Source organism: Lynx canadensis, chromosome A1, assembly GCF_007474595.2.
Source record: "Lynx canadensis isolate LIC74 chromosome A1, mLynCan4.pri.v2, whole genome shotgun sequence".
NCBI lineage: Eukaryota > Metazoa > Chordata > Mammalia > Carnivora > Felidae > Lynx > Lynx canadensis.
This window is the reverse complement of record NC_044303.2, coordinates 97,701,016-97,718,802: the sequence shown is the minus strand read 5'-3', so window position 1 is coordinate 97,718,802 and position 17,787 is coordinate 97,701,016. Positions and strand designations below refer to the sequence as shown.

The window sequence follows — 17,787 nt, the reverse complement described above, 5'->3', positions numbered from 1 at the left end:
TGGCACCTGCTTCAGATTCGGTGTCTCCCTTTCTCTCTGCCCCTCCCCCACTCATGCTGTTTCTCTGTCTCAAAAATGAATAAACAAAAAAAAAATTTTTAAAGTTTGTTTTTCTTCAGTATCCAGTATTTTAGGTCTGTTGCCTCTCTATAGAAATTTTTATTTTTATTATTTTTTTAAATGTTTATTTTGTGTGTGTGAGAAACAGAGAGAAACAGAGAAAGAGAGAGACAGAGAGAGAGACAGACATACACCAAGCGGGAGAGGGGGAGGGACAGAGAGAAAGGGAGACAGAATCCGAAGCAGACTCCAGGCTCTGAGCTGTCAGCACAGAGCCCAACACGAGGCTTGAAGCCACAAGCCGTGAGATCATAACCTGAGCCAAAGTGAGATGCTTAGCCAACTGAGCCACTGAGGCACCCCCTCTACAGAAATTGTTAGAACCAGTTCGGTGGTATGTACAACATAGTTTCCTGGGATTTCGACTGGGAATGTATTTAATCTATAAAGTTAGGAGGCAGTGGCATCTTAATAACTTTCATTGAGACTTCCAATATGTGTATATGGGCTATTTCTCCATTTATTTAAATCTTTGATTTATCTTTTTTATAGTTTTCCCCAACAGAAGCTATACATATTTTTTTAGGTTTATGCCCCAGTATTTCATTATTTTGGGTGCTGTTATAAATGGTGATTTTTTAAAATTTCAAATGCCAATTGTTCATTGTTGGTATATATGAAAGCAAGTGACTTTAGTATGTTGACCCGGTATCCTGTGACTCTACTACACTTACACTTTAGTTTCAAAAGTTTTTACCTTATTTTTGTTTTGTTTTTTTGTATATAGTCTTCAAGATTTTCTACATAATCAGGGTGCCTGTGTAGTTTAGTTGGTTAAGTGGCTAACTTCAGCTCAGATCATGATCTCACAGTTTGTGAGTTTGAGCCCCATGTTGGGCTCTGGGCTGACAGCTCAGAGCCTAGAGCCTGCTTCAAGTTCTGTATTTCCCTCTCTGACCCTCCCCCACTCACACGCTGTCTCTCTCTCAAAAAAAAAAAAAACCCAAACATTTAAAAAAATTAAAAAAAAATTTTTTTCTAAACAATCATGTCCTCTGTGAATAAAGGCAGTTTTATTTCTTCTCCTCCTAATGTGCACCTTTTATTTCCTTTTGTCTTATTGCATTAGTTAGGACTCTGAGTACCATTCTGAATAGGAGTGGAGAGAATGGGCATAATACTGTACAATAACTGATGCTCACAAAGATGACCTGTGGCTATCAGATTCAAAGTAAAAACATATGATTTTTATATTATCTATGTTCTACTGTCCTTCATGAAGTACAGTGCAAAGTTAATTATATACGTTGTATTTTTCCGTTTTTAAACTCTATGCCATCATGGGCAAAATAAACCTCGCAGGCTAATAAGTTTGTGTCATTAAAGACAAATTCATTAAAAAATTAGTTTATTGATTTTAGTCAAATTCTTGACTTTCAAAATTTGTAAAATGCTTTCAAAACTTACCATGGACTAAACTATTGGCAGGTGCCACAAGAGTATCCCACAAACATATATTTCTGAAAAAAAAAAATTACCTTTGAGTGACACAAAAATTTAACAACAGAATAAAAAGTAAGCTTGTTTCATATAGTTACATAACATTCAAACCTTGCTCTAACAAAAAATTCAAATACAAGTAACCAATATATTTATGTATGATTAATTTTTTCACAAAAATTTAAAAACCACTAACTTACAAAACTGATTAACTCTAGATTGACATGTATTTACAAATAATACTGTATGAAGTCTGAACACGGGAAATACCTTTTGTATCTGCTCATTCTGTAACCTAACAGATGGCAAATACCATTAGCAGGATACACTGAATTTCCCCGAGCACAAATAAAACTTATTTCTGCTCTGAATGGGAGCACTTTTACTCCGTTCTATGAGTTACAGAAGAGACACAAATATATGTAAGGATTTCTATGGCAGATGGGCTGGAGACTCCATATTCTTACAATCCAATTTCTAGTGTAAAGTGAGGCCTCACAAATAAATAGAAAAACTCAGCAACCTCAGTAGACATTTACCTCAGAACTCAGCAGTGTGAGGGAAGTAAAACACGGGGGTGTGGAGACGGAGGCAGGAGGAGACATTTTCTTACCTATTTAAGGTTTTGGGGGAAATGTGGACAGGCTGCCACTTACTATCTATCGTACAACTCAAAGAGGTCTTTGAATTTCTCGTTATCGTGAAACACTGGTAATATCTATCTAAGAGAGCCACTGTGAGGATTAACAGAAGAGCAGGGTCAAGAAATAATGGTTCTTTCCTTTGCCTCAAGCTTTCTTAACACATAAGGAATAATATGGAGAAAAATTAATTTCACTATCAAATCATTTTTCTCTTTAAGTCTTAAAATAAAAAAATCAGAATATTAAAAATACAGAAGGAACGGATGTTGTTTTTAATGCCACCAGAATTTCCTTGGCCTTACAATTAGAACACTAAAAATGCTCTAAGAAGGAAATCTTTATAATAAAAATATTGAAAAGCACAATTCTGAAAACAATCTTGAGATATAAGAACGTAAAGCAAATAAGAAATAAAGCTGAGCTATAGAGACACACACTTACATTTCAGTTACAATCTCTTACCTATTGTCAGTTGAAAGACCAGCTGTAGCTATCAAAGAGGAGGAACTAACGAAGACAAAATCATTGGCTGTTTTGTTATGACACTGCCAGGTCTGGAATGGTTATGAAGAAACAAATGTTATTGCTGTCAGTAACAATTTTATAACCAAGTGGATGCATTTACCAAAAGGGATCATGTAATGTGTGGCTTACTTAAATCCCCTTGTATCTTTTTTTCACCCTGAACTTGTAGACAAGTTTCAAGAGCAAAACAGAGAATTCTCATATACTCTTTACCAAGATTCACCAATTTTTAACATTTTGCCACATTTGTTTTGTCCCTCCTCCTCTTTCCCTCTCTCTCTCTCTCTCTCTCTCTCTCTCTCTCTCTCTCTCTCTGTCACATGCACTTTCCCTGGACCATATAAATAAGCTGCATTACAAATTCTTATGAGACCTTTTGCTTTTGTTCATCTAAAAGTTAAAAAGAAAACAAAAGGAGGTTAAATGTTAAATATTTCTTAGAATATTTGTGAAAATTTGTCTCTTAGAAAAAAACCCAGAATTTTAGATTATCTGAGAATGAATTATTTTCAGAAATATTTAAGCTTTTAAATAATTTTTCAAATACGTGAATAAAAACATATTAAGAGTCAACAAATTCAGAAAATTTACGTTTCTGAATATTCCAGTAACAGTGACTTAATATGAGAGGTTTAGCAAATTATAAAGTCTTCCAAGTTTTATGTGTTCAGATATTTCTCTTCAATAAAAAATGACTTAAGTATGTCAAAATTATCACATCAAATATTTTTCCTTTGAGTCACTTCCCCATTCCATCTGACCATCACTGGAGCTGGATGATCATATGTCCTTAAAACAAACAAAATGTACTTTAACCCCACAAAGCCAATAATGTACATTTTCAATCCAATTTATCTTTTTAGATGTTAAAAAAAAAAAAAAAGGCAGCCCCTTAGGGAACGTAAATTTACATATTTAAACCTTATGTTGGTTTTCTTTAAAAAAGAAAAAAATTCTTTTGAAATACCTCACCAGCCCTCTCTGCTTTGCTTGCTTTTACTTAGATCGGTACTGTATTCCAGAATATAACCTTGAGTGAATTACCAGAACCTTAACCCATTTCTTGATTTTTTTAAATAGGTACTGCTTAGTTCTATAAAGGGCTTCACTAAAGAATATATTAAATACAAACTCAGTGGGGTTTTTTTGCCCCCAAACTCATTGCTCTGTGAAGCTACAGGAGGTTCATGAAGCTTGTGCAGTCCTGAATAGAGATCATCAGTTGTTTCTTTCTTTTCTTTTTTCCAAAGACATAGACAAGAAAATAATAGTACCAGCTATAACATATCCTTTTTACTTTGTTCATAGGGGACCAATTGCAGAAAAACCACAGACTGAGGATCTGATGATCACTCTTTTTAGGTATAATCTTTACTGCAGCTCAGTGAGGCTGGAAAAGGGCTTGAGTAACCCACAGGTCACATGGGTCTCCGGAGGTACCATGTTTGTTCTATACACGTTAATCGTCTAAGGCACTAGAGACCAAGACCTCACAGATTAATTTTCACATAACACAAGGACAGGAGTTTATAGTAAAGTGACTGAATACACAGAACTACATTTTGGCTTTAATATGTATTGCCTCAAACATTTATTCTTGTTTTCCTTAAAATAAAAATTGAACAAAGTTTAAAGGTAAGAAAATTTGGCTTACCAGGTATGGCTTAGGCATGCTTCCAGTTACTGGACAACATTTCCAGTTTGTCTGATACAGGCTTAAATATCCATCAGCATCAACTATTCCAAACTTAGAGAAAAAAAATTTTTTAAGTATTAAGTATATCTACCCATACCTTCGCTGTGAATCTCCTATTTTGATCTTAAACATTTAATTGATATATTGACTTTTACTTCACCTACGCATGGATCTAGTTCAGAAAAACATTTAGCTGCTGCTTAAAAAAAAATTCCAGGTGACACAGAAGAAACAAACAGACACATTGTATTATACTAACCAAGAGCATAGTCTATATATTCTCTAAAAGTACTCAAAAAATAGGATACTGGATTTACACATTAAGACATGTGACAACAAACTTTTAGGATATATAAAATAGAAAACTGTTCATTTTCAAAAAGACAAAATAAGGACTTCTAGAATATTCAGTAAGGAAAACATGCAAACAACAGTAGAAAGTAAAATGAAACACAGATTTTTATAGTAAATGAATTCCTACTATGGAAACTCAAGGTAATTTCAGAGGGAAAATGTCAAAATTATACAATGGGGAAGTATATGTCACAAATCTAGAAGGATGAATAAGAGTAAACATTTTTTTCCTTAGATTACAAAAATAATGTTTACTTAACAGTTTATAAAATAAATGTCTATTCTGAACTCCTGCCTTCTCCCATCTCCATATCTGGCAACTATTAACAATCTAAGGTGTTCCATTTCAGATTTATTCTCTGATTATTCAAACATGCACACATATAGGGTTTTATAAAAAAAATTAAAATAATAATAAATACACAATTCCACAATTACATTTTTGACTTATTATGGCCATCTTTTCACATCAGTACATTTAATCTACTTCATTCTTGTGCTGTATTACACTATATAGTTGTATTATAACTTTTGAAAACTTCTCCCTTATAGTTTCTAATTTTCCTGATTACAAAGTGCTGCTTTAAATATTCTGATACATATATCTTTGACTATTTACGTACAATATGTATCTAGAAATGGGAAAGCTTTATCAAATGACATCATTTAAAATTGGCAGATGAAGGGGCACCTGGGTGGCTCAGTTGGTTAGGCATCCAACTTTGGCTCACGTCACGATCTCACAGCTCATGGGTTTGAGCCCCTCATCGGGCTCTGTGCTGACAGCTCGGAGCCTGGAGCCTGCTTTGGATTCGGTGTCTCCCTCTCTCTCTGCCCCTCCCCTGCTCATGCTCTGTTTCTCTCACTCTCACAAGTAAATAAACATAAAAAAAAAATTTTTTTTTTGAATAATAAAAAAGAATGTAGTATCTTCCTGAAAATTGTTTCTCACAGGTCATTTACTCTGCTTAATGCCTATTTTAGGCTCAATGAATTCTGGTAGCCCATTTCTGTTCATAATTGACAAATTGATCAGCATTACTGTCATCTGTTCAATTTACTGTAGTAGCCTTCCCTACTAAGGGAGATAGCATGCTTATCATGGCCAAGGTAAATGAATGGTAAGTTGACTGTTAAATATCCTCGGGTAGACAATGGAAAACAGTTTTCTGTGCTTTAAAATAGCGTATGTGGGGGCGCCTGGGTGGCGCAGTCGGTTAAGCGTCCGACTTCAGCCAGGTCACGATCTCGCGGTCTGTGAGTTCGAGCCCCGCGTCGGGCTCTGGGCTGATGGCTCAGAGCCTGGAGCCTGTTTCCGATTCTGTGTCTCCCTCTCTCTCTGCCCCTCCCCCGTTCATGCTCTGTCTCTCTCTGTCCCAAAAATAAATAAAAACGTTGAAAAAAAAATTAAAAAAATAAAATAAAATAAAATAAAATAAAATAAAATAGCGTATGTGGAAGGCTATACTGAGTGTTAAGTGGAAGGCTATACTGAGTGTTAAGTCTATAGAATAATTCAGACTGTAGAAGGTACTGAACGGCAAGGTAAAGAATATTGGCTTCAGGGGCGCCTGGGTGGCTCAGTTGGTTAAGCGTCCGACTTCAGCTCAGGTGGTGATCTCGCGGTCCGTGAGTTCAAGCCCCGCGTCGGGCTCTGTGCTGACAGCTCAGAACCTAGAGCCTGCTTCTGATTCTGTGTCTCCCTCTCTCTCTGACCCTCCCCCCATTCATGCTCTGTCTCTGTCTCAAAAATAAATAAACGTTAAAAAAATTTTTTTTAACAGAATATTGGCTTCATATATAATAAGGAGCCTTGAAAGGCTCTTGAACAGTCATGTTCATCTCCCTTATAATGTAGTTATGTAACTATGTTATTTGTTACGGAATAACAAATGATGCCGTGCTGGCATCATGAAGGATGAATTAGAAAGGTAAGGGTTGAGGTACAGGGACTAGTTAAGGAGCAATAGTAACAAAATAAAAAAGCATGAGTATACGTTACACAAATGAAATTACAGTAGTACTCTAAAAGCTTCTAGATTAAGTACCCTCAATTTCCCATTAAAGGGTAAAGAACGTTGCTAATTGATATTAAGAATCCACATTCTCTCAAACTTTGTTTCATAGCTACATGAAAAAATTATCATTGACTTTTGTGAAATGGTAAGAGAGCTAAGTGATGAATATGGTAGGCAAAAAGACTGCACCGCACCATGATACGAGCAACACACAAGGGGGGTTGAAGGTTTGTAAGTTGAGAGGAAAGGAAAAGCAAGATGGCCCATCTGAGAGGCCCCTGTGTGTTTTCCGTGAAGCATGGCTCTGAAGATGAAGAGCAGCCCGACTTCTCCTTTAACTGTTGTTTATTTTTATTTATTTTTTTTTAATTTTTTTTTTCAACGTTTATTTATTTTTGGGACAGAGAGAGACAGAGCATGAACGGGGGAGGGGCAGAGAGAGAGGGAGACACAGAATCGGAAACAGGCTCCAGGCTCCGAGCCATCAGCCCAGAGCCTGACGCGGGGCTCGAACTCACGGACCGTGAGATCGTGACCTGGCTGAAGTCGGACGCTTAACCGACTGCGCCACCCAGGCGCCCCTTAACTGTTGTTTAAAGGGACAGTGAGATGCGAGGGGAGCAGAGAGGCAGTCAGATGAAAACAGGACTGTGCGAAGTGAAGACAGTAGAAGTTCTATAGCAGGGCCGGCAAACTTTTTCTTAAAGGGGCATACAGTAGGCTTGCTATCTATAAAGTCTTTGCTTTCCTGAACTCCACTGTTGTAGTAGAAAAGTACTCATGAAAACAAATAATGAGTGAGGTAGCTGTGTTCCAGTAAAACTTTATTTACAAAACATATGGCTAGGTCATAATTTGTTGATGCCCTGTTCTAAAGCAGTCCTCAAAAGTTTAATGTAGGTATAAATCACAAAAGAATCTGATTAAAATGCAGATAGCGATTCAGTAGGTCTGCAGTAGAGTAAGTAATCTGTATTTTTAATAAGCCCCCAGATTTTACTCACTACTTGTCCGTACTTTGATTAGGTTCCAGAGGACAAAAAAAGTACAAGTATTTTATAAAAAATGTGTAATATATGGTGGTCCTATAATCATTTGGTCCTTAAGCATCACTTAAGTGAATTTTAATGGATATATATACAGACATAACACATACACTCAAACACACACACACACACACACACACACACACACACACACACACAAAATATTGTTCCAGAAAGAACCAACTGAACATTAAGTGTTCTTGGGGAAGAATTTTATAAAACAGAATTCATATGGATTAATACTTTATCGTAAATTCACTGAGCTGTTCTCTTCAGAAACCCAGACTAGTAACATTTATAAACCTCCAACATAATCAAACCATATTCCCATTTACATTTTCATATGCTACCTTGTTTCCTTGATAGTTAAATCTCATTCTTGTAACTCTTGAATTGCCACCAGATCGAAAACAGGTTATTTGTTGAGAATGGCCCCATTCAAACATTCTGACACTTCCATCTTGAGCTCCTGTCAGATCTGCAAAAAGGACAAATATTGTCAATTTATTACAGGAATCTTTGGTAAGTTAATTTGTGAATCCAACGTGCAAACCTTTATGACAGAGATACCTATGAAATAAATCACAGTCAATTGTTATGAAATTTCAATTGAATATTTTGAATCTTAAAAACAGTTTTATGATGACTTTCATTTGACTAAACACTACATGGCAGAAGCAATTAAATCAGACCTCTAAGAATTTTATTCCTTTTGAAATTATCTCAAAGAGGTTTTAACAGCCTTTAATAAATACTTTGTGCAATAACCAGTTAACAAACTCTTGGGTGTACAAATGAGTCATTTCTTATCAGTCATACTATTAATGTTTAAATGTATACATTTTCTGTGGGAAAAAAAAGATTATAGAAAGTCTTGAACGTCATGCATGGTAAAGAAAGATATCACTTCTAATACTTATTCTGATTGACCGGATAGCTCAAATATATGTTGTATGTTTCACTGAGGAATATGAATAAGCTAAATAATTATTAATTCTTTACTTTGCCAATTCCTAATTTGGTGATACTAGGAACCTTATTTAATCTCCCTGAGCCTATTTCATATTGTCCTGTAAAAGGGGAATAATGATATATAAGTTAATGGACAGTTGTTAGAAGGAAATGAGATAAACCATATACATCATTTAGAAATATGCCTAACATGTAGGACTCAATTTATGTTAAGTATAATTATCAGTGGTAAGGTGGTATCCAATGTAGTAAAAACATTGATTAATTTTTAGATTATTTTATACCTTTAGTATAAGTAACAAAAGTTACTCTCTTCATTTTAAATATAAACCCTTGAATCCTTTTGTTAGATATGGTATATAATTTGGAAAATAGGTGCTTGTGGCACTTAGAACAGTGAAGAAGAAAAGGACACTGGTTTTGTCAACTGTATTTTATCAGAGTATCTCTCATAAAAAAAAGTAGTAAAATTTTTTTATATGTTATTAAATTGAAGGGACATGAATACCTCTTAATTAACATGCACTATGCTTATTATTATAACTGAAATAATTAACTGAAAATAACATATCCTGCCTGAGAGTATAAGAACTTACGACTAACCATTTCCTATGCCTACTATTAATTAGTGTGTCTGATAAAAGGCAAATGGACAAAATATTAATAAAATACAAACTGATTATGATGAGGCAATAAGTGACCACAATATCATTCTAATTTACTTAATAAAATATGGGAGTGATCCTATTAAAATAATAACCAGTAATGTTCAAAAATAAAATGTGCTAACTTAGAAATATGCAGTCAAAATGGTAAAAATTTACTGCATCAAGTTAGCCTTCTCTATTAATTCCAGAAAATTTCTTTTTCTATTTTTATCTAATTTTGAAATGAAGATTTTATTTACTAGCACACATTCTCTACAAAAAAAGTAAAATACTTGACTATCTTTCAATTGAAACTAAAAGCTTCCTTTAAACTGCTTAGAACACGGGCTAATTATGATCAACTTACAGTATGGAAGAGTTGGATGAGAAGTCATTCTTCTGACATTATTAATGGCTTTCTTAATCATCTGTTAAGAAAGAAAAATTGTTCTTCTATAGTTATGCTAAAAAGTAGTATTAAAGATATAAATTGTGACAGGAAATTCAAATAACATCTATTTATTTATTTTTATGTGATTCCATAACTACCATTATGGGTGCTAAAAATACCAAGCACGGTTAGCAGAAATTAAACTTAATAGCTCAGCTCTCTTACATTTAAGTATACATACATTTTCTGCATCACTGACAAGGCTCTAAGAACAAATTCACCTTGAGAATTTACTCTTACCTCCTTTCTTGCCAATTCTTTTCTGATCCCATTAAATTTATTGGAATAATCCTGAATAGTATAAGGTTAAAAAGACAGGCAGAAGCATGTGAAAAAAAAAAAGAGGTAAACAGAAATTGTATAAATTTTTAATTGCTAGTTTGGAATTGTTTAGTTATCCATTTTTAAGTCATGCTTTGAATGATTTAAGTAGCCTGTCAAATAAGAATATGCATAATTAAAGGGATAATTATAATTAATAGAACAATTCCTATTTATTTTTTTTATTTAATTTTTTTTTTCAACGTTTATTTATTTTTGGGACAGAGAGAGACAGAGCATGAACGGGGGAGGGGCAGAGAGAGAGGGAGACACAGAATCGGAAACAGGCTCCAGGCTCTGAGCCATCAGCCCAGAGCCTGACGCGGGGCTCGAACCCACGGAACGCGAGATCGTGACCTGGCTGAAGTCGGACGCTTAACCGACTGCGCCACCCAGGCGCCCCAGAACAATTCCTATTTATATAGCACCATAAGTATAATTATATGCTATCCTAGGTTTGTAGCATCAGTCTTGAGTAGATTTTTTTGTTGTTGTCTTGTGAATTTTAAACTTCCCATTACACTGAAGTTGTGAGTAAAGTGGGGATTTGGTAGGGAGGGAAGAGAGCAGGACAGCACAAATGGTGAAGGACACAAACACTAAAAGGTGTTTATGGTTGTGATTATATTCCCAAAGCAGAAGTTGGTCATGACAACTATTCTTTTTTGTTCGAATTTGTAATTGAATAAATCAGTAAAGAAAATATTTTATTAATCCTCCACAAAAAAAGAAAACTTGCTGAATGTTTCTTTTGTTTAGTAAATTTCGTGTTGAAATCTCATGTTCCTTTTAATTAAGAAATGCTTAAATACTCCTGTTCTTTTTCCTTCGACTAAAGTATCCAAGAAAAACCATAAGTAAAAAAATACATAAACAGAGGTTTAAAAAATCTCTCAGAGCATGTACAGAACATTATAAAGGAAATAAATTGTTACTTATTTTAGAAGATCCATATAAAAAACAACCATTGTATTATACTGGGTCTTTTACTTAATGAAGTGGGGCTCGATCAGCTCATTATGCTTACAAATCACGATCATCTCCATTAAAAACATGTCCTTGTAAGATGCAGACAGAAAGAAAATTCAGTCCTAACAGGAATGACAAAGGTAAATTTCTGTATTATAATGCTTTGGAGTATAAACAAGTATTTTCTGAGCACTGACTATATGTTAAACGCTATTCTGGTTAGAGATCATCAGTGTCTAAGGGAGGCATAATGTAATCTCTCAGGGAACTTACACCATTAAAAAAGACAACGAAAGAAAAGGCTGCTGGGGTGACTCAATGGCCTAAACATCTGACTCTTGATCTCGGCTCAGGTCATGATCTCACGGCTCAGGTCATGATCTCACGGTTCCTTTGTTTGAGCCCCATGTCAGGCTATGCACTGACATAGCGGAACCTGCTTGGGATTCTCTGTCTTCTTCTCCCCCCGCCTCTCCCCTGTTCATATGCTCACTCTCAAACTAAATAAATACACGTTACCCAAAAAAGACAACTAAATAATAAACAGATAATTTCAAAGCTGATAAAGGCCATAAATATGATAAAATGGGATAATATGATACTGAGTGACTACGGGGAGGGGAGAGAGGAGCAGATGCTGTCACTAAGGAAGCAAGGGAAATTTCTGGGAATGTGAGTTGAGATCTGAAAGGTCAAAAAGAAAAAAGAGTATTTGAAGCAGCAAGCATGGCAAAGGCTGTGGACAGGGCAGTGCACTTCATGCTTCCAGAGATGGAGACAAGGCCACTGTAAGCAGAGCAAAGTGAATCAGGTATAGGGTGAACAGAGGACGAGGCTGCAGAAGCTGGCAGGGATCGAATCACACAGGACCTTAGCACCATGTTAGGGACTTGTTTTTTTAAAGCTGTACCAGGAAATTTGAAAGTTTTAAACACCGGAGTAAGAGAGCACGTGACTCTTAATCTCCTGGTCGTGAGTTCAAACCCCACAATAGGGATGGAGCCTACTTAAAAATCAATCAAACAAGTAAAATAAACAGTGGAGTGACAACCTAAATGATGCTTAGGAAACAGCAACTCTGGCCGCTATATACAGAACAGAGGGAGCAAGTATGGAATCAGAGACCAGCAAGAAATCTGTTACAGGAAAAGCTGTAATACACTGTCTGAAACTGGAGTTGGAAAAATGGTCTTTTATGTCTATATTTTGTATATTCTCTTTAAGTTTCCCTTTAAAAGATGGTAATATCAGTAAGTTTTATAATTAATGTATTTTAATATATCTGTCAGTTGAAAAAAATGAACTATAAATGACCAAGTCATTTGATTTGAGTAATTACTATATTGCTTTTCAAATTCTTCAATACTTAAAACACTCCTACCTGAAATCCACGAGCTAAGAGGAACAGAAGACTTTAATATAATAAGCTCTACCACAGATTTGAGATAATGACCTAAGTTAAATCACTAGACCTTCTTGGAACTCAACCTTCATCTAAAAAATGGTAAGCAGGAGTAGTTATAACAGCCATCTCAACAGATACCTCAAAGAATAAAAGGGTTATATGACAAAAAATAAGGTTATATGACTGACAGAACTACATGAATATAAAACACTGTCAGGTATTATTAAAGATGATTAAGCCTTTACTTAAATAATTACTCTTAGTAAAAAAGTTTGGTGGCAGAGGCCAAGGAAAGAATACTGTAGGAATTAGGAAACTGAAAATAACCTCACCCCCAGAGAGCCACTGAAAGAATTACTGGTGCTGGGTTTCTCTGACTCTATGTATCATTAAGTATTAATAAAAGAATCTCATGGAGGTTTACACATGGATCACATCTTACTCAGGGCTCAAGAAAATCCTCAGACAAAATATAAACAAATTACTGTGGCTATGTTCCAATAAAACTTTACTTATAGACAATGAAATCTAATTTCATATCATTTTTATGTGTCACAAAATACCACTCTTCTTTTGATTCTTCCTGTAGCACTGAAAAATGTAAACACTATCCTTAAGCAGACTGTCTATACAGAAACAGCTGGTAAGCAGGATTTGACCCAGGGGCATCTGGGGGGCTCAGTCGGTTAAGCCACCGACTTCGGCTCAGGTCATGATCTCGCAGTCTGTGACTTCGAGCCCCACATCGGGCTCTGTGCTGACACCTCAGAGCCTGGAGCCTACTTCGGATTCTGTGTCTCCCCCTCTGTGTACCCGTCCCCTGCGTCTCTCTGTCTCTCAATAATAAATAAATGTTTAAAAAAAAGTTTTTAAAAAAGGTTGAAAAAAAATGTTGAAAAAAAAAAAAAAAAGCAGGATTTGACCCTAGATCTTAGCTTGCTGAGGCTGATGTGTACCAATAAGTTCCAAATAATTACGTAAAACGCAACTCTCTGTATTTTAAGTTAGTTATTTAAAATCATTTTCTTATCTTTTTCAAGAGGAAACATGTTGTTCTTCATAATCAAAATTTATAATTTCCAGCAATTATGACTTACTAAAAAGTTGGGAATTTTTCAAAAATATGTTTAGATCACCCCTACTCTATTAAGCTAGAGGGGAAAAAAGGACATTTATGCACCACATTTTTAACGTGACGTACCACAGAGGCTCCTCTGCCGGTCTGTGTACTTCCAAGCCATGGCATATTGATTGGAGTGCCGGGATTGCTGTGTGTATATGGGGTTGTACCTTGCACAGCTGTTAAATCATCCCGAGCATGTATAACCAAGAAATCTTCTGATCTACAAAAGAATGTCAACCGGAATGAAAGCAATCCCATCAGTTCTTCATTTCTTCTGTTATACATGAAAGCTCTAATATATGATTTTCTATTTCCCTCCAAAATTAATTTTCTTCAGCTCTTAACCCCCAACTCAAAGACAGCAACTTCATATGTGAACAATTTTAGGTCCTCTCACTTTATTCTCTTCCAACTCTCAATTCCTTTCTTTAAAGTTCCTGCCACCCCCTTTGCACTCTTTTGCATATTGTATTTACAATCTAGGAATATTCCTCTAAATATCTTTTGAAAGTTACAGTCCTGTGGATATCATCATTTTTAACACAATGTTACTGAATAAAAACAAAGTATAAAAGTACCCTTTGTTTTCCATTTCAGTATCATCATCTACCCAAGTATAGATCTGTGTAGCCAGAATTCCAGAAACATCCAGCTCTTGAACATCATGGCTTGAAGCAATTGCTATGCAGTTTCTATTTGCCTGAAAAACAAATCATATGGTAACTTTTAAATAAAAAAGAATGCATATGAGCTACTTCTGAAAATGGAAACTACAAAATAGCCCCTAGAAATGGTAACTTTAAGATATAGAAAAGATAGCATTTTCACCAACGACTCTTTAAAATTAATTCTAATAATTAAATCTTGAGTGTAATTACTTTCAGCTTGATCTTGGAGATATGTTTATGTTCAAATAATTCAAGAGCATCTAACAGAAAGCCTCCTCTACATGGTAAAACACATACTACTTTATTTCTTCTCCCAGCATTGTCTTTCCAGTTTGCTAGTATGGTACAATCTCCCCAAGGTTTTGACACAGTTCAGAAATTTGAAGGAGCTGTTGAAAAAAGACAGAAGCTCTAGAAGGTAGAAAAAGGTGAGGGAAATAAGGAGCATCACACTAAAATAATGGTGCATTATTCAAATAAGGTAGGACCACTTTCACCTAAAGCTTTTCAGTCCTAGACAAGAAAAACACAATTTGAGAAATGGTCACAAAGAAGAGATGCAGGGAGTAGAAAAAGAGTGGGGACGTATGCCAGAATAAATCATAAATTAAATGCTGGAGAGATTAAATGACCTAAAATTTTAACCATCTATGAACTGAAAATATACACCTCTAAAAGAGAAAATGAAAGGATACTGACAGCAAAGAGAAAACAAGGTTAATATTTCCACTATGTAAAATGCTAATACAAACTAAAACAAAAAAAATGAATATCCCAGACATAAATGGATAAGGAATTCTCTATGGGTCCCTCCATTTCTCCATCTTTTCTGAGCAACTTACTGACTGCTATTTGTTCTGGAGGATGGCTACATACCTACAGTGTCTTTCTCCAGATCAAAGGGCAGGTACATGTAATGTTCATTAGAGAGATTTAGGTTTCCTAAACTCAATGTTCCTTTCCTTACCATACACAACCCATTCTGTGCAGTTATCATTTGACCTTCTCCCTGCCGCTCTGTGGTAATTTGAACACAGGGAACCAGAGCATAAATGCTAATATTCCTGGATACTACTTCTGCTATTAGTAATAAACTGTAATGGTCTGTGGTCCAAGAGTCTGTGTCTTCTTACAGCATTCGTTAAACTGAGAAAGCTAACTTGCTAGCTTGAATGCAGGGAAAAATTGTCACAGATAATTCACAACTAAACAAATGGGAAAAAGTTCAATCTCATCAACATTTTAAAATAATGCAATTTAAAGCAAAAGGTATTGTTTCTCAAATACAAATTTAGCAAGACGTAAAACAATAATAAATCAGGAGAAATAAAAATTAAACAGGTACCCTATTCTTATATAGTGGAACACAGATTTTATATATGTGGATGATTGTTCATTTTTTGTTACTTATATACATCCAAAAAAAAAAAAAGAGGCTGTAATATATCATATTACATAGATATTAGAACTGAGAACTGCCTAGCTAAGGGGCTGTTTCCAAACTTGCTTGTCTTCAACAGAATCAGTCACTGTTTGGGGGTGTGTAGAAGAGAGAAACAAGACAAAAGACACAGGGAAAGATGAGGGCAGAATGACAAAGGAACTACCTAGGAGAAATAGAAAGAAAGACACAGAATAGGATGATGGAGAAACAACTGGTGAAATGATTAATGAAGGGGTAATGCCATAGAATATTTACCTAAATAATATTTAAAAATTATTTTAAAATTAGGAATACTTGAAAAAGAAGATATACATACTTAAATATATATATTTGTGTGTGTGTGTGTGCACGTGTGTATAAATAAAATTGTGCAGTAAAGCATTTAGGTAAGAGAAAAGAAGAAAATGATTAGAGTAATTTTTGACCTTACATTACTGTGTATCTAAAGTTATATCTCTTCTATAAGTAGCTTACAGACACTTTTGAGGAAGATGTTGAGTAGAAAACTAATGAATGTAAAAGAAACACTAGTTAGGCAGCTACTATGGTTGTAAGTCAAAGAGAGAGAATTTCTGTAAGTCATATAAAAGCTTAAATTTGATCTAATATTAGTAATCACATTCAACATATTCATATAAGGAAAATAAAAAATCTTTTCTTTGGATTAAATGCTGTAATGTGTTATAAAATTCTCAAGGCTACTGCATATATAAATACTTGATATTCTCTCTGTGTAGTAATTAAACATTATTTTATCTCCTACATATGCAATATATAATTATCAAACAATATAATCATTTTATAAAATAAAATAACTTATTCAGATTGCAATTTAGGCAATGGGAAGTAGCTTTCAGACAGAAAAATACTAATACTGAATAAACTGACAAAACGGGACTTTCTTCAACCATGAATACTTAGTCATCAAAGAAAAAAAGTCTATCTACTTACTTTATTAACAGCAAAGGCAGTAATGATATCAGATTCCTTGTGAATAATCCTTGCTTTACCTCCAGGATATCCCAAGTCTGCTTCTATCTAAACAGAAGGAAATAGAACATAAAAATATAGTAATTTTAATCACAGGAAAAATAATATATGCAAATCTGTCATTTAATACTTGTATAAATTAAAGAAACTTTTTAAATATTTCATATCTAAAGGTATTGTTTTACATGCTACTCATCCCTAAAATAAAACTCATGCGAACAGGGAAATTTAAACTTTTTCAAGCTTGCCTTTTCATATATAAAAAGACAGTTGATACAAAATACAACTTCTTAATTGCTCACATTCCCAATAAGTTAACTGCAATGAATTAACTTTAAAGGATCAAGACATTCTAATCATTAAAACAAGATTTGTTTACCCTATTTCTTAGTACTATAATCTTTTGATAAATATTAGGTCAGAAAGTAAATATTTTTATATGTTTTGCACGTCATAGAAGATCACTGTTGTATATTTATCTTTTCTTTTTTTTTTTAGAACAACCTTTTAAAAATATAAGGTCCATTCTTAGTTTACTGCCTGTAAAGAACAGGTCAAACATGGCCAGGTTACTGAATCCTGGTCTAAAATGGCTTTTAATTTATAAAAACAAACAAACAAACAAACAAACAAACAAACAAACCTGAAACCCTGAAAGGCACAGTAATTTCCCCAGGGTCAGTAAGTCATTTTAGGTCAGTAGTCATTTTTAATAGCTGAATAAACCATAATTCAATATACTTTAGATGAGGGAAATAATCTGACCTTTAGCTTACCCCAAAAAAGGTACATACAAGGCCTTTGAACTCAGAAGAGAATACTGTATAAATCAATATTTACTAAACTAAACAGAGGTAAAAAGAGAAGGTAATTATTAAGAATTAAAAATGTTAATATAGGATAGTGTTTCATCTTATATCCCTAACCTTCATTCTTTAAGATGAATTAGTATAA

The 17,787-nt window shown here is 34.5% G+C and overlaps 1 protein-coding gene across 3 annotated transcripts in view; it reads right to left on the bottom strand.

The window, feature by feature from the left end:
- The window catches only part of DMXL1 (Dmx like 1), a 135,139-nt gene that overhangs the window by 7,587 nt on the left and 109,765 nt on the right, over positions 1–17,787 (bottom strand). For all 3 annotated transcript variants that reach the window (XM_032592714.1, XM_030317036.1, XM_030317043.1), the window contains 8 exons: positions 16,795–16,881; positions 14,310–14,431; positions 13,810–13,951; positions 9,830–9,890; positions 8,194–8,321; positions 4,384–4,476; positions 2,667–2,758; positions 1,528–1,580 (listed from right to left, as the gene is read on the bottom strand). In XM_032592714.1, the coding sequence (XP_032448605.1) occupies positions 1,528–1,580; positions 2,667–2,758; positions 4,384–4,476; positions 8,194–8,321; positions 9,830–9,890; positions 13,810–13,951; positions 14,310–14,431; positions 16,795–16,881 (778 nt within the window). The remainder of the gene's footprint in view (positions 1–1,527; positions 1,581–2,666; positions 2,759–4,383; positions 4,477–8,193; positions 8,322–9,829; positions 9,891–13,809; positions 13,952–14,309; positions 14,432–16,794; positions 16,882–17,787) is intronic.